Genomic DNA, 18,299 nt, shown 5'->3' on the forward strand with positions numbered 1-18,299 from the left:
GTCCACGAGCAGGTCGGATTCCACGCGCCAGAGCCCGCAGCGGGATCCGACTCTGCCCGCGGCCATGGACAATTTCTTACCTGTCCAGAAGCGGTGCGGGTCTTCTCTGTCCCGCCAGGATCTTCTTCCTTCTACACGGCGGATACATGCCGCCGCGCGGGCTGGCAGGCCACGCACAGTACTTTTTTTTTTTTTTAAATCTCCTGTTTTCCCGCCAATTTGCGGCACATCCGCAGTGTCAGTGGGATGGGATCCGCAGAAAAATGGAGCATGCTGGGATATGTTTTCCGGACCGAAAGGTCTGGAATTCATTCCTATGGGGGGCTTGATTTGCGGATATTCCGCTCGGGTGCCTTGCGCGGATTCCGCAAATCAAATCCGCTCGTGGGCATGAGGCCTTACTGTGCATACAGAGACAACTGTCAATCAGCGGCTGATGGGTAGGGCTAGGTGCAGCTGATGAATATTGAGGACTAGTCCTCTGCGCTTGGCTGTTACTAATCAAATGCAAGTTTCTCCCCAAATTACTGCAGATATGTACAGCAGATGTATAACAATAATCAGCGAGCCTTTCACTACCTTATCCTGACCTCAAGAGTGAGCTGTAAAAGATGTTGACAGACTCCCTTTAAGTTGTGCAAGTTGCCAATGTGCAACCAAAAAGGTTATGTACTCCAGTTCTGGCAGTGAATTATTTCCTATGGGAACAAAAGCTCAAGCATGGCGAAATCCATGTTGAACAGGGAATGCTTTTTCCTTCTGTCCTCAGACATCTGCCATTGGAAAAAAGTAGGGAGTCCCTCATCACTAGACAGTTGGCTCAAGTTGCCAATTGTTGCAAGTTTGTTTAATTATAAGGCCAGCTTTATAGTTACAATCCTCTTTTGAAGTATAATTTCTTTTTCCAGGTCCATTTATTGGCTTATTTATTAATACATGTGGATGTCGGAAAACTGCAATGATTGGCGGGTTTCTCACGTCTCTTGGCTGGGTGCTAAGTGCATTTGCCACCAATGTGCACTTTCTATTCTTTACATTCGGAGTGACAGCTGGTGAGTAAAGAATTAACTTTGTGTAGGGACTTTAGTAAAAAGGATTTTATAGTTGGTGTTCAATGTACCCCTGTAAATTTGATCTCTAGTGTTAATTTTTAAATGTTATTTGTACTTTTGCCCATGTCTTTATTGGCTGCGGCTTTGCTACTGTTTGCATCCAGTTTGAGCTCTATCAATTCAGTTTTTCTGGCAGGATTTAATATTTGTCTGCTGTTTACAATCCACTTACATGTAGGGGCCTGTCCTAACCATTCTGCCAGTACTAGGACTTCCCATGCTCCCTTGTGAAGCCCTGCTTCAATCAGCTGCACGGCAGCATCTAAATGTCAGACCCTCTGTTGCATGTAGTAACTAGCAGTGTCCCCATGTCCCTGTTACTAGAGAAGCGAAATGTCTAATGACAGGCAGTGGATTGCAAAGGTGCTGAAGGGAGATCTTTGTGGTTGGCTCTTCAAACTTGATTTTTAGTGGTGAAACAAAAATAATAAAGTAATTGTATTACAAGATTGATGATATACACAGGCTTCAGGTGAGAATAAGTTTTGTGAAAAATTTATTACAAGATGAATAATACATATATAGATGAGAATAAGTTGTGTGAAAAATTGGTGTCTCTTTAAACCAGCAAGTATTAAAGGGGTTATTTAGGGTTAGAAAATACAGCTTTTTTTCCCCCCAGAAAGACCACCACCCTTGTTCACAGATTGAGTGTGGTGTTGCAGTTTGACCCCGTTCAAGCATTATAATAGCAGTGCGTTATAATAGCGTTAAAAATAACATAATACTGGACCAACTACAGTTTAGAAATCATGCCCAAATATCCATACAGAGAGAAGTATGTTGATATATATTTTATGCCCCCTTTTTAGGTATTGGAAGTGGAATGGTGTATCTACCGGCAGTGGTGATGGTGGGCCAGTATTTCCAAAAGCGCCGCGCTCTAGCACAAGGACTTAGTACCACCGGTACTGGGTTTGGGACATTCCTTATCACCGTGCTCTTGAAGTACTTGTGCGCAGAGTATGGATGGAGAAATGCCATGATCATTCAGGGTGCTGTCACCCTTAACCTGTGTGTATGTGGAGCACTCATGAGGCCCTTAGAGTCCAGAGGACAATCTCATGTGGAGACTAAAAGTGACCACCAAGATAAGAAAGAAATGTCACTATTAGATGCTAATGCTGTGAAACCCAATACTGTGCTGCACGGTGAAGAGGATGGAGAGTTCAAAATGGACAATAGAGCTTCATGGAGTAAGGAGGACACAAGTAACGATATTGCCATAACGGACATAAGCAGACATGGAATCCTGAAGTCCTTGACTCGAATGACTGTGTCTATGAGGTCCGGCTTTTGGGCCTGGTATTCTAGTTACTTTGGAGCAGCATCTCTATTTACTAACAAGGTGTTTGTTGCATTCGTCTTTTGGGCTTTGCTGGCTTATTGCAGCTTTGTAATTCCATTTATACACCTCCCAGAGATTGTGGAGCTGTACGGTATGTCCGAACAGAACAACATCTTTCCTCTGACCTCAATTATTGCTATTGTGCATATATTTGGAAAGATTATCTTAGGTTTTCTTGGAGACCTGTCTTGTGTCAGTGCCTGGAATGTCTTCATTGCTTCCAATTTTACCCTTGGTATCTGCATCCTTATTCTCCCTCTTATGCAAGTATATGCCGCCCTGGCTGTGGTCTGTGCACTTATAGGGTTCTCAAGTGGCTACTTCTCACTTATGCCTGTTGTGACTGAAGATTTGGTTGGCATCAAACAACTGGCAAATGCCTATGGGATCATCATCTGTGCCAATGGTATATCAGCACTTTTGGGGCCTCCATTTGCAGGTAATAATACAGTTTTTTGTTGCACGTAATGTGTGTTTATATGGTTCATATTTATTACAAATGCAGAGTCTCTTCACCTGCACTTATGTCACAAACTACGAGAAGCTGACTTTAATTTCACCTGGAGTATCACTTGAATGCATCATTGGGCAATCATGATGTTTAAACAGCCATAAAGCGACCCTCAGGTCCTGATGCATGCTGTGTATCAGTATGCATCATTAGTCCAAGACACTACACCTCTTTTGATTGACCAGTGCTGCCCACATGAGCAGTGCTGGCCAATCAGAGCAGCATGTAGTGTCTTAGACTGCCAATGCAAACATCAGGTAGTCAGAGAAGCGGTGCAGGCATCTTTGTTACTCTGGGAACGGAGGGTCGCTTTAAGGAAAATATTGGTGTGATTGAACCCAGTGTTAAGGTCCTATTACACAAGTGGATATCAGACCCAAATGTTCCTTCTTCACCCGACAGTCAGACCATGTGAAAGCATGAATGGTCAGCTGATGTATAAGTAAACACCCGTTCATTGGCTGATCTATTGTTTAGTTGAGCATAAAAACTCTCGCTGGTTGGCTGCACATCTGCCCGTGTAAAAAAAAACCAAAATGGCTCCAAAATTTGGTGTCATTTTTGGCACAAATTTTGGCACACGATGTCACATTTAGACTACGCCTCTCTTCCACAGAGGAATGCCCTTTTGTCAAACAAGTCATAAAAAGTGTCCAAAACATGCTTGTTTTTCCTGTAACCGGAGCTCCTTTGGATGCCCCAGCTACAGTGGAAAACCGCAAAAAAAACTTTAGAGTGTGAATTTTCCCCAGAGGTCTTAAACGTGGAACAAAGCAGTTTGTGCCAGAACGCTGTCAAATGTTCAACAGTAAATCTGTCCCATTGACAGACGCTCCGATGAGTGAAATGCTAGACAGATTGAGTATTTGCTATTCACTTGTTCAGAGTTGGCCTTAGGTTGTGCAATGACTTGTATGGACATCCTCTTCATGGTGTATTATATACTGCCGAAATAATACAGTTATTTAGTGCCAAAAATAACACTGCCAAATTAATAAGGCCGAGTTTGAATGGCGGAATCCACGATCGTCTCCCACGTGGGCGATCCGCGACATTCTGCATAAATTCAAACCAATAGAGCATCCACATGTCTCCTCACACCAGCATAAAGTGACTGTGATTTTCCGCTCGCGGAAGAAGAAGATCGCAGCTCTGTTTTTTCGCAGATTCTACACAGACGGCTTTCATTGAACTCAATGGAAGCCATCCAGCCCGCAGCCTTTCTGCAATTGACATTGCAGAAAGGTTGGGGATTCCTCGTCATCACATAGGCGGGATTTAAAAAAAAAAAATCTGTTCTGTGCATGTCCGACGGCGAGATGTGGGGACTATCCGCAGTACAAATTATGAAGATAAAATACAGGTACGTGCGGACCCCAGCCGAGCACAGGGTGCTTACTTTGATGCAGATTCGACTGCGGATCTACATGTGATTTCAGCATTTTAGCGTTTAAAGTCCTGCTCACTGCCTGGAATCGCTGCACTTCCACATAGACAGCGACAGTTCAGGATGGCGTGGTGGTGGGTCATTTTCTGTTTTTTATGCATTTGTAACAATTTTTTCAACATCTATGTCTCCAATTACATCATATAAGACCTCTGAGGGAAATTTTTTTTTGCGGTTTTGCACTTAACTGGGGAGTCAATAGGAGAAGTATCCAAAGGAGCCCCAGTTACAGGGAAGACCACCCCTCTACAGTAACAGCAGTCACTGGCAGAGCGGGACTGGGGCTACTAAGACCCAGCAGCGTTCCCATGCCAGGGGTTACTGGCGATAATTTGATTGCCAAGCCCAATAAAGAAAACTGCTTTGCCGGCTTCCTCTATTCTCTACATAGTGCTCTGTAGGCAGAAGGGGTTATAAACTGAATTTGTGTTTCTCTTTCAACCATTGTGAGTAACGCAAAACTTTTCATCTTGGGTCATCTTGTGCCACTCATTTTGGCAAAACGCAAAACAGGTAAAGAGATACGGAAGATAGATCTGTTCATCATTACAAGCCAGCTCCGGCAGCGCCTGGCGCATCCGCAGTGCATACACCTTGCTTCATCTATCGGAAGCCATCTGAATGGCCAAAGATCTAGCAAGAGGCTCCCTTTAAAGCTTCTAGACAACCTTGTTTGAACCATGATTCACATTTCGTTCCAGAATCAACAACTTGTAGGGTTTTCCTCTTTAAAAATCACCTATGGATTTTAGCAAGAAAATACTGTCCACTTGAACGTAACTCCCAAATCCCCCCACGTATGTGAGAAGTCAGCTGATTTGTGTTACTGTATATGATGAAAGGCATTTTACAAGGGATTGAGCCACTAACCCTATTAAGATATTATTTAGTGGAACTATGAACCAGTCAGCAGTAGAGCTCCCAGTACAGACGTTAATTAGAAGCTTTAGCAAAAGAAATCAAGAATGTGTTATACTAAATCAAGGTCAACAACAGTCTGGAGAAACTCGATTCCATGGTGCAGTATACCTTGGCTTGAAGAGTATCTGGGCATAATTTACGCATACGCCTAACGCTCATTGGTACCTGATAACAGGTAAATATGTGTGCGTGATCCTCAACTGAACAGTCCCTGCGGGTCTTCCGAAGAACACTTTCTGCTACAGTCTCTAGCTTGTTTGGCCTTCGATGGAACACTCGATGCTGTGGCCTCGAAAACCGGTCTCATGTATTTATGTGCATTCAGTGAATTTGGCAACCAATGAGGATGTGTTGGTGACGGGTCGAAACTTCAAATACGTGCCCACCAAAGAACTTCTCATGCCGCGGAAGTCTCTGAGCCGACCTCTGTGTAGTGGCCGGCGCTTGTAATTGCAGGCACAGCTTGCGTTGATTTCAATAAGAACCGAGCCTGCAGTTACAACCGCTGGCCACTACACAGAGTGGCCACAGACTCCTGAGTAATTACGGCACTGTAAGCGGGTGTACAATGAGCTGATCGGTCAGGGTCCTGAGCGACGGACCCCAGCCGATCAACTATTGATGACCTATCCTTAGTATAGGTCATCAATAGTATTTTCCACGGCAAACCTCTTTAATTCCCAGACTCTTCAGTGATCCCCACTAGTGTGTTTATCGTCCTATGGCAATAATGTGCCATCCCAGCATGTGAATGCTCAGGCCAATCGCTGGAACAGAGGGGGACTTGAAAGGTGAGTATAGGCTTTTTTACTTATTGAAAGTTAAAGCAGCAAAGGAATCATGGTGCATGTCCAAGAAAGACTTGACCCACAGTCCATAAACCAATAGAGGAAGCAATAGCCGGACAGCTCTCTAGGTTCCTTTATTCACCCATGCAACGTTTCTGCTCTGAATAAGATAAGCTTATCTGGAGTAATAACATTACTTGGGTTAAGGAACCTAGAACAGAAGTGCTGTTCTGCTATTGCATTTTATATTGGCTTTTTTTACTTATTTTATATAATTTTCAGTCAGCATTTTTTTGGGAAACTTGGAAAACATCTTAGTGTGGTTTTAGAGTGCATTCACACCTGTGCTGGAGATTCCGCTTTCCTACTCCGGTTGAGGAGCAGGAATGGGGAATCCCCATGGCCCAACTGTTCCGTCTCTGGAAGGAACCAAACAACGCCGGGTGGGCCCCATTGATTTTAATGGGTTCCACTTGCTTTCCACCCAACCCACACATATTCAAAAATAGGAATCAGATAATTATTCACAGTTTTAAATACTTTTTTTTTCAAGTTTGAATCAGTTTTGTTACGATCCAATTTGACGACTCTGCAGTAATCAGGTAATTTATTGTATTTTCAATTGTAACGTGTGATTTGTCCCCTACAGGCTGGATTTTTGACATCACGCAGAAATACGACTACTCTTTCTACGTGTGTGGTTTGCTCTACATGTTGGGAATTATCTGTTTGCTGCTGGAGCCTTGCCTACAACCAAAGGAGAAAAATCACGAAAAACCTGTTGAGAACCTTGAAGTTTGAAAGTCAAAGCAGTCGACATAATGGTTGATGATACTACACCAAACACCAAGAAAAACAACAGGAAACCTGCAAGACCAATGCCCCTCATACCAGTAGTTCTAGAAAAGCTGTAAACCCACAAGTTGCCATATTCTGTCTTAATTCTTGGTTCTGTGTGGGATGTGGATATCGTGTTGTATTTTCTGGAGAAGACGTTACAAATATGAAATGTTCAGTGCACTTATAAACTCCGTCTACTCAGACCTTCAGAAACACTTACTATATTATGCAGATATTCACAGTCTAAGCCAAATCTCATTGAACTGTAAGACCCTCCCAGAATCTAGAGGGACCAGATCACGGAGGACGAGTGTAGGTATTTATCTAGGACAGCTCAAGGTGATACAATTCCGGGGTGCAGAGAATTACTGTTTGCAAAACATATTTTTTTCTATGACAATGGATACATTTGTACGTCTGAGATATTGTTTCACTGTAGTCATTGGTGGTTGTGTTGCAACTCATTGCACAATATAACTAGATGCCAGTGATTTCATATAGGACTGCCGGGGCATGTATCAAACAAAGAAGCACAAAGTGAACATAAAGAATAAGCCTGCTCTTAGGGTGCGTTCACACGCTGCGGATTAGGGTGTGGATTTGCACCAAAAACACATTTTACGGTGCACATTTTGGCGCGGGGTGAAGTCAGTTGCAGAACTTATATGAAGTCATTGACAGGGTTTCCGTTCGTTTTCGTTATATCTGGAGAATACAATAGCGTAGTCAACTATATTATGCTATATTCCAAATATAACAGAAACCTTGTCAAATGGACACCAGAGTGGTGTCAGTTTCACTAATGTAAGTGAACGTTAATATCACGGGGTTAGGTCGCAATGCTGTTTTTTTCGGCACCTGTGGCATAACCTCCGGATAAAATCCTACAGTGTAGGGAAAAATGTTGTGGAGACGCTCCCCAAGGCCGGATTCACATGAATGTATGCGTATTTGTGTCTGCATGAGTGCAGCATTTTTGCAGGACGAAAGCTGCTTTTTGTGTGTGCATTGGGATATTTAACTGTACTTTTTCCGCTCGCAAGGCTTGTGCACTTGTGCGCAGCGAAAAAATACATACCGATTGAAATGGCTAATTAGTTGAATGAGTTGCAGATGTGTTCTTTTTCCTGCACAATTACACAGCGTTTTACACATCTCCTAACATATTGCGCACGTATTTGCGCATTCCCATTGATTTTTGGTATTTTTGATGTGCTGATGCTCAGGAAAATAGAGCATGCTGCGGATTGTTTTGCGCAATCAAAATACGCAGGAAAAATACGCGCATGTGAACCAACCCATTGAAATTAATGTGACCTGTTTTCTGCGATTGCAGGCGCAAACTTTGCATGCACAAATACGCCTGTGTGAATCCGGCCTAAATCTAATGACCAAGTAGTTTCCTTTATTTATTTTGCATTGATTTTGAGTTACATCACTTTGTTCTCTCTATTCAGATATACTCTGTGTGTGTGTGTATATGTATGTATATATATACCGTATATACCGGCGTATAAGGCGACGGGGCGTATAAGACGACCCCCCAACTTTCACCTTATACGCCGGTAATACAGTGGAGAAAAAAAAAATCAGTACTCACCCCCCCCGGCAGAACATTGCTTTCTGAATGCGGGGCTTGAAATCCGCGCCTCCAGAAAGCTAATACACACGCCGTCAGCCAGTTACAGCCATTCAATGACATCATTGAATGGCTGTGATTGGCTAAAACACACATGGCTTCAGCCAATCACACTATTCAATGACATCATTGAATGGGTGTGATTGCTAACACACGTGCGCCTTCAGCCAATCACAGCCATTCAATGGCTGTAACTGGCTGACGGCGTGTGTATTAGCTTTCTGGAGGCGGGGATTTCAAGCCCCGCATTCAGAAAGCAATGTTCTGCCGGGGACCAGATGGGAGCGATAGCCTGCCGGAGTGCGACAGAACGCCGGGGGAGGTGAGTACTGATTTTTTTTTTGACACTTTTTTTGTATTACCGGCGTATAAGACGACTACCGACTTCAGAGCAGATTTTTCGGGGTTCGAAAGTCGTCTTATACGCCGGTATATACGGTATATATATATATACACACACACACACACAGCAACCTTTGCTGTGACACATGTTGCACAGCCAAAGATTGCATTATTGCCATGCTACATTGCAATGTAATGAACTCCAACAATCGCAGAATATTCAAACCAGCTGGTTATTGTGTTGCGGTCCAAAGAGTATATGACCTTAGCAGCACTATGTACGCAACACAAACAAAGTGCGGGAGTACTTAACTGTGCTCGCTTAATCCAGGATCCGGACAAAAGAAATCCTTCATGTAAAGTCAGAAGAAAGGGAGGCAGGCAGCACCAAGGAATCAGATGAATGACCAAGCCCCGGTCAAGAAAGCATCATACTTTATTCCAAAAGATCTGACATGTTCTCAGACGACGTTTCGACCACTAACTGTGGCACTAACAAGCTTGACAAAGGCCACAGTTAGTGGTCGAAACGTCGTCTGTGAACATGTCGGATCTTTTGGAATAAAGTATGATGTTTTCTTGACCGGGGCTTGGTCATTCATCTGATTCCTTGGTGCTGCCTGCCTCCCTTTCTTCTGGTTATTGTGTTGCGGTCGCGGAAAATTGTGAGTCACAACAAATGCATTCGCTTCCAATAGGTTGCGATGTAGCATGACTATGCTGTGATTTTGGCTTCCTGCGACTTATGTCTTGGCCTCAGTCCCTATACAGCACTAGTCTTATGGATGTAGCATTGTATCTGAACAGAGAACACATCATGTAAATAAACATTTGTTTAAGTAAAGCAAATTACAGAGTGACTCATTTTATACTGTGACACGTGGAGTTTGCATTTATGACTTTGTAAAACCTGTAAAATCAGCTCTCTTGACATTTATTATTAAATACTTGAATTTCTTGCAAAATACCAATTCCAGAGAATATTTTCTTAGAAACCTACTTTCCTCTGTTATTCTTCCTGGAAATGTGTAAATCAATTTAAGTTGGGTGTTATGGCCGCTAGCTGCAGCCTTCACAGGAAGAAGGTGAAAACCCCTGCCATCATAAAGAGAATGATTGTCCAAAATTACTATTTTAGGGGGTATTTAAATATTAGCAACCTCATTGTCTTCTTTGTGACAAACGCCATACCATCCTCCTGGCTGTCATCCATAGGGTGCAAGTACACTCCCACATTGCCTCTTAAAGGGCCAGCTCACACACCTAGTGTTCCCATTGCCAACCAATTTTATTACTTCCCTATATTTTTAAGGCACCTTCCCACACTGGAGGTTGCCTGAGCAATAGGTTCTGTTAGATTCTGTGAAGATGTTACTATTTCTTGTATCAAGAAATTGGAATTAGGATTGATTTTTCCCCCAAAATGCCTTCTACCTCATTGGGGTTTTTGGCTTCCTCTGGATCAACATTGCAGAATTAAATAGGCTGACCTGGATGGACATGTGTCTTTTTTTGGCCTTGACTCCCAGGTTTTGTACTCAGCTTTCCCTTATTCTGCCTGACCTAACCTCAGCTTGTACTTTGACTATGATTCAGCTTATTGCCACCTGCCCTAACCTTCTACCTGTCTCTTCGTTCTGCATGTACTCCGCCTATCCTGACCACTTTCTGTTGTATTGACTACATCTCTTGCCTGTCCCTTTGTTACTTTGCTACAGTCCTTATGACCTGCCTGTGTCAGCTGCTCCTGCACGGAGACTACTCTTGGGGTAACTACTATTACTCTAGGGGCTCCTGCATCTAAGACCAGGTCCCTTAAAAAGGGGTTAAAGGGTGAAAACCAAAGGACTCCTAAGTGCAGCCCTCAAAAGTAGCCCAACGTCCAATCCAATCGGCCAGTGGGTGGTACTGTTCTACTTATCAATGTCCCGAAACAGTGGGAACACACTCACCGTACTTAATGCCCAGTTATCAATTCATTTCCAAGAGGAATAGCAGAGCAACGTCACAACGCATAATTCGAAGAAAAGCTGCTCCAGAATTGTTATTTCATCAGGAATACAAGAATTTACCAAGACATGTTAGCAGTGCTGATCAACGACCGCTTCTACAAAGTTATAAAAGTGAACTCCACTTTTGAAACTTATTTTTCTGGTAGGCGTCCTTCAATGGGGAGGTCTATGGAGAGACATCAGTAGCACGTAGCTTGGATATGCCATTAATGCCTAATGGTATGACAGGGTAGCACCACTTCGCTTTAATGATCAGCAGATGTCATAGAGGTTGAATCCCCAGTGATTGGACATTGATGGCCCATCCTAGCAATATGCCTTCAATGTCTCCTTAGTGGCAACCCCTTTTAACACTGAAGCATCTGTTGTATGGCTGTCTTTTATTAATTGCAATGAATCCACTATCAGCTACAAATCTTATTGCAGAGTCCGTGTAGAATACATTTGATGGTGCTGTTTTCACGCAATGATTCCGATACAAAGGGCTTGTCTTATAACTGTGTTGATTTGGCTGGATATCACTGTTACCCAATCACTGGATGTATTGCTTTTAAAGGGACATGATACATGGCTTGCAAATTGCAACCTGGAGAACAACTGCATAAATAATATATCTGGAAGCTAGTAACTATGTTCAATTAAGAACCACTATTACAATTTTTAGGAAATACTGTGAAGAAATCTACTATCTGGACCCGTATGCCCGCAGATTATTGTCTTTTGAAGGACCACATTAGAAGAATTGTGTTGCTCATTGTTCTGGTCAAGTGGTCAGATTCCTATAACTTCGCTTAAAGGGGTATTACCGTCATAAATATTTATATAATATCCCAAAAATATGCCATGAATGCTATATAAGTGTGTGGCTTGTCATCCCTGTTCGTCAATTCACGCATGGCACTCTCTGAGGAGGTAAAGGTAGATGTGATCATGGCCATCTTCATTAAAATCAGTGGGAGTTATGGAAACAGCTCCAGTAGATGTCAGTGCAGAGGACAATACACTGTGGATATACAATAAATGTTATGATGAGAAGACCCCCTATAAATAGATTATCATGGAAGTCGATGTATCACCAAACCAGATTTTGGAAGTTACAGCTTATCCGCATCGATCCGTATTTTTTTTATGTCCAAAAGGATTAGATGTCTAAATCGTTATTTGTAGGGTTTTATATCACAGCAATTTAATTTCAGGGCAGACGGAAGGTGTGTTGCGGTATTCTTCCCTAGAAGTAGTGCTTCTTGAGCAGAATATCTCCATAAGACCTCGTTTACATCTGCATCATAGGTTATTTTCGGAAACCTCTGTTGCTGATTTCTGCTAAGAAAACGGGACAAAATAGCGCAGCTTGCAGCACTTTTTTGTGCCATTAGGTCCAGAGGACGGACACCAAGCAGAGATTACTATAGTCAATGGCGCTGTTTGGCGCCATTGATGAACCCAGACATGGCATGATGAAAATTGGAAGCATATGGAGGTACAACAGGGTCATATTCATGGGTGCTGTATTATAATTTCTTACTGCTGTTACTTGGTTGTAATATGGTGGTGTGCAAAAGTCCTTACAATCAGTAGGTCCATTTCGGATTTGACTAGTGAAGGCCATTTCAGGTCACAGCCTTTTATTTGTAAGGAGTGATCAATAGGCTATAAGTAAGCACAAAGACCTCCACAGTTTACATCTACAAGGCAGGTACCCAAGGCAGTGGTCCACCGTGATGTCAATACTGACTTGGAAACTACTTAAAGCCTTTATTTTCAATAGAGCTGAATCTGAATCTTGGAAAACAGTCATTGGACTAAATCTTCTGGTTTTATGTGTTTTTTTAATTTAATTTAAAAAGAAAAAAAAATCTGTATTGTTTCTCCAAAGAATTTGTTGATTGAGAAATTACTGTGTAAAATCTGCTAGTCCTGAAATGTTCCAGACTGTACTTGTCTTTTCTTATAATATGCAATACAGGCACATTAGTCTTCTTATAGCTTACTTGTTAAAAAACAACTGATCTACTGAATGGCTTATGAAAGACAATAAACCGGAGGATAACAAAGGCCAGAACTGTGAGTGTCGTGTCAACTCTGTTGGGTGCTCAAACCCCGTCCTGTTCTCTTAAAGGGGTTGTCCCGCGCCGAAACGGGTTTTTTTTTTTTTTTTTAACCCCCCCCCGTTCGGCGCGAGACAACCCCGATGCAGGGGTTAAAAAAACAACCCGCACAGCGCTTACCTGAATCCCGGCGGTCCGGCGTCTTCATACTCACCTGCTGAAGATGGCCGCCGGGATCCTCTGTCTCCATGGACCGCAGGGCTTCTGTGCGGTCCATTGCCGATTCCAGCCTCCTGATTGGCTGGAATCGGCACGTGACGGGGCGGAGCTACACGGAGCTACACGGAGCCCCATTCAGAAAAGAAGAAGACCCGGACTGCGCAAGCGCGGCTAATTTGGCCATCGGAGGGCGAAAATTAGTCGGCACCATGGAGACGAGGACGCCAGCAACGGAGCAGGTAAGTATAAAACTTTTTATAACTTCTGTATGGCTCATAATTAATGCACAATGTACATTACAAAGTGCATTAATATGGCCATACAGAAGTGTATAGACCCACTTGCTGCCGCGGGACAACCCCTTTAAGTTATCAGGGCCTCTCAAATTAATATATATATTATATGCATGCATGCATACAGAGAGACAGAGGGAGAAATGAGCAGAGATCTTAAGTTCCAGCAGCCTTCTTTAGAATTTCTTTGAGAGGTTTAATTTCTTCACCTTCTTGTACAATAATAAGCACTAATGATTGTGAGCAGTGGACAATTTGAAGCCAAATTCCCAAAGTAAAGGCCCATTTACACAAAACGATGATTGCTCAAAATTCGCTCAAACAACCTTTTGAGTGATCATCTTCGCATAACTCTAAGTAGCTAATTAGCTACTTAAGAGTGATTGCAGGCAGTGCGGGATACCACAGCAATAGCTCTGAGAACAAAGAAGCTGCTTTGTATATGCAAACAGATCCTTTGTTCTCTGAGCTTTCAGCTGATATCTCACTGAGAACTGCCAGCGGGATACCAGCTGAAAGAATACTATCAGCGCCGCCCACTGAGAAAATCAGCGTGCGGCACTGATAAGGGTCATTGGTGATTTCTAGCTTGCTAGAAATCACAGATGAATGTACAGTGCACAGACAGTGTACGATGGCCACGTGTTTAGACGCAATGATTATCGCTCAAAAGATGGCTTTTGAGCTATTTTTGAGCGATAATCGTTGTGTCTAAATGGGCCTTTAGCCTGGCATACACTTTACATTGCTGTACTGTAGCTTGAACATATGTTCAGTGGGCAACTATTCTTCCCTACCCCACCCATACAATGCTGGGAGATAAGATGCTGCTAAAATCCTCTGGTGGCAGCTTAAGATAAAAAGGATTGGGCATGTTGAAATTCAACATGTCGATCCTTCTTACTCTTATATTTACCATTGGTGTACAGTCAGACAGCCTCCATATACATTGGATGAGTGGCCACCCTTAAATCAACAGGTTCAACCAACATTCATCCAATGTTTTTTCAAGCTTTCATCCATTCCCTGGATAGGTGAAAAACTCCATTCATTTGGGGAAATTTGGGACTCTGTTCTAGCAAGTTATGTTGGACCCCAACAGATCTATCAGTTTTTACCTATTCAGTGGATGGGTGAAAAGGATTACTTAACCAGAATAGACATTTAAACCAACCATTCACATTATATATAGCTATCCTAAAGAAATCTCAGAGAATAAATTGGATTAGATGAAATCAGATAGGGCTTGTTCAGACTTCTGTTGGTGTATTTCCTCTCGGTGTTCTATTACAAATGCCAAAAAAATATTACAGCATGCTCCACTTTTTTTTGCTGTCAAATGATCAAAACCATGACAGAAACTGGACAGAACCCATCAGAATGTGTTCCAGCAGGTGCCGCTGGGATCTGTCACATTGACAGATCTGGCATGCCATCTTATTGTCGTTCTCCTGTCTTATAACGAGCAGAAAAATGGAAATCGGGACATAGGCTAATGGTCCTATCAGATGGGCCAATTATTGAGCCTGAGCACTCCTCTTAACACTTGTTTACCCAACAATTGGACTATGTAACATATGAGTAAACACTCATTTGTTGGTTAATTGACTCGTTAGCACAAGATGATGAATTAGTCTGTGTGGACATTTCTATGTCACAATGTTATCCCTATGGCATTTGAATTCGGCACCTGTTAAAATCCGTGCGCCTTTACTTCAAAAAACGCAAGATTAAATTCTGCAGCAGAAAGTCTTGTGCGGTGAAGACTTTTACAGGGCTAGATTAGGGTTGGTGGAGGTGCCTAGACACAAAACTCAGTAACTCCCTTCCCAGTAGTACTTGTCAGATAGTGTGTGGATAACTTACGTAGGAAATAAAAATTAGATAAGTGTTGTTAGATTGCGCTAATGCCAACAGGATCTGGCAACAACCTAATGTGAAGGAGGGCAGCCTCGCTCTCCCCTGCTGTGTGCTACTGGGAGAAACAAGGTCCAGCATTTTGGATTTCAGCATGCCTGACCTTTTCTTCAACCAGCAGATAAGTGAAGCAAGAATTATCTGGCAGTTCCTTATCCTCCTCTGCCTATGGGAATGGACATTCACATTCAAACCCTGGATTTCATCTTGCTAGCAGACATTGGAGTAAAAGCAGCATAATCTCCTCTTCTGTCATAAACTTCAACAATATGTATCTGATGAATTGCCTGTTTTGTCCTCCTTATAAAACCAGCCTTGGTGTTTTATAGACGTCAGCTATACACAGCAGTACCAAATGACAAATGCACTCCTAACTTAAAGGGGTTTTCAAGGGAGAATACTATTAATGATGATAGGTTATCAATAGTTGATCTGCTGGTGGCTGTCACTCGGGACCCTGACCGATCAGCTGAGCGTGCGCATGCTGTCAGTGCAGCAAATATACAGTGTTCGTGTGGAAGCCTCTACGCCGACCTCCATGTAGTGTCTGGTGCTTCTCACTGCAGGCACGGCTCCCATTGAAATCATTGCGAGCTGTACCTGCAGCCACAAACGCTGGCCACTAAACAGAGTTTGGCGTAGAGACTTTCGCTCCGACCTCTGTGTATTTGCTGCGCTGACAGCATGCACCCGCTCAGCTGATCAGTCGTGGGCCCGAGCGACAGACTCCAGATGATCAACTATTGATGACCTATCGAGGCACTAGGATTACGTAGATGCTAGTTGTAAAATTTTCAAACTGTGCAGTCAAATACTGCTGTTTTCTTTAGCATTCTTCAATATACAGAATAGATGTATTTTTCTCAACTGGTTTTATTAGTCTATTCTGTATATTTTTCATACAAAATCTCTCTTCTGCTATGCAGCTAGGTGAAGATGGTGCTGAGAAATCCATCTTCACCTCAATGCATAACAGAAGAGGGCGCTCTTTCCGGATGTGTCTGCACCTCTTCACTATAGGCACAACTGTTCCCACATTATAATTTACTAATAAGTGCCTGTGTGTGTGTGTATATATATATATATATATATATATATATATATATATATATATAAATATATAAAATCGCTGTTATGTTGGTTTGAAAGTATGTGTAGTGGATTTGCCTAACTGGATGAATTGGTTCTGTCCTGAGTCCCTGAAGAGTGATGAGGAAACCCCTTACAGGTCGTTATAAAAGGGGGGTGGGGGGTTGTTTAGATATTAAAGGGGTTGTCTCGCGAAAGCAAGTGGGGTTAAGTACTTCTGTATGGTCATATTAATGCACTTTGTAATATACATCGTGCATTAAATATGAGCCATATAGAAGTTATTCACTTATCTGCTCCGTTGCTGGCGTCCCCGTCTCCATGGCTCCGTCTAATTTCGGTGTCTTCTTGCTTTTTTAGACGCGCTTGCGCAGATGGGTCTTCTCCCATCGGCTCGGTAGCAGCGGCGTTTTGGCTCCGCCCACTGTACGCGTCATCGCGTAGCTCCGCCCCGTCACATGTGCCGATTCCAGCCTCCTGATTGGCTGGAATCGGCACATGTAACGGGGGCGCAGCTACGCGATGACGCGTACAAGGGGGCGGAGCCAAAACGCCGCTGCTACCGAGCCGAAGGGAGAAGACCCATCTGCGCAAGCGCGTCTAAAAAAGCAAGAAGACACCGAAATTAGACGGAGCCATGGAGACGGGGACGCCAGCAACGGAGCAGGTAAGTGAATAACTTCTGTATGGCTCATATTTAATGCACGATGTATATTTCAAAGTGCATTAATATGGCCATGCAGAAGTACTTAACCCCACTTGCTTTCGCGAGACAACCCCTTTAAGCTCCACAGCTTATGGGAATCTAGAGGGGAGCTGCTGTGGGCAGCTAGTCACATATTCCCTCTACATACCAGAGAGTGGCTACACCTTAGCTGGGATCAAGTAGGTAACAGCTATCAGCACACTAGCTATATAGTTGGGCTGAATCTAATCTATAGTGAAGAAAAAGCTACTGTACTGTTTCATTACTTTCAGTCTTCCTGTGCAGAGCTGGTGATACCAATTCTGCCGCATCACTGATACTACTTGATTCCTCTAGGCCAGGGATGTCAAACTCATTTTCACCGAGGGCCACATCAGGCTTATGGTGACCTTCAAAGGGCCGATTGTAAGGCCACCTGCAGACGGCCGGGTCGGATCCTGCTGCGAAAATTCTCGCAGCAGGACCCGACCTGAGCCCCTGCAGGGACCAGCGCGGCACTCACCTCTCCTGCGGCATCGGCTCTGTGATGTGCCGGCTGCCAGGCAGCCGGGACATGCGCAGAGTGGAGCCAGCGGTCGGGGGGTGACATTTCTGTGCAGGGCTCTGCGAGACCCACACAGAAATAGAGCATGCTGCAATTTGTTTTCCGCGCGAGATTTTGTGTGGACAAATCGCGGCCGTCTGCCTAGGATTGTATTTTCTAACGCAATCCTATGGCAGCTTCCATTGGCGGAAATTCTGTGGGAAATCCCGCCGCGGAATTTCCGCCCGTGTGCAGGGTTCCTAAGACAGTACAGTAAGGGCCTGTTCACACACGCGTATTTGCGTACATAATATGCAGTGAATAGAAGCCATTGATTTCAACGAGTTCATTCACATGATGTATATTTTCACACAGCATGACCTATTTTGTTGCGTACGATGCACGACCATAGGCCATTGAAGTGAATGGGGCGCGCAAATACATTGTGAATGCGCAGGAAACCTATGTATTTACTGCATATTTGCACACCTTATTAATGTGCCCATTTGCGTTCCTTTTTGCGTGCGCAAATATACAGGCCTAA

The 18,299-nt window shown here is 43.4% G+C and overlaps 1 protein-coding gene across 4 annotated transcripts in view; it reads left to right on the forward strand.

Moving 5' to 3' along the window:
• Positions 1–8,458, forward strand: part of SLC16A14 (solute carrier family 16 member 14) — a 49,852-nt gene extending 41,394 nt beyond the window's left edge. For all 4 annotated transcript variants that reach the window (XM_066598161.1, XM_066598164.1, XM_066598163.1 and 1 more), the window contains 3 exons: positions 909–1,052; positions 1,925–2,899; positions 6,777–8,458. In XM_066598161.1, coding sequence (XP_066454258.1) covers positions 909–1,052; positions 1,925–2,899; positions 6,777–6,928 — 1,271 coding nt within the window. In that variant the 3' untranslated portion in view covers positions 6,929–8,458. The remainder of the gene's footprint in view (positions 1–908; positions 1,053–1,924; positions 2,900–6,776) is intronic.
• The last annotated feature ends 9,841 nt before the right edge of the window (positions 8,459–18,299 follow it).

This window comes from Eleutherodactylus coqui, chromosome 1 (assembly GCF_035609145.1).
Source record: "Eleutherodactylus coqui strain aEleCoq1 chromosome 1, aEleCoq1.hap1, whole genome shotgun sequence".
Classification (NCBI taxonomy): Eukaryota; Metazoa; Chordata; class Amphibia; order Anura; family Eleutherodactylidae; genus Eleutherodactylus; species Eleutherodactylus coqui.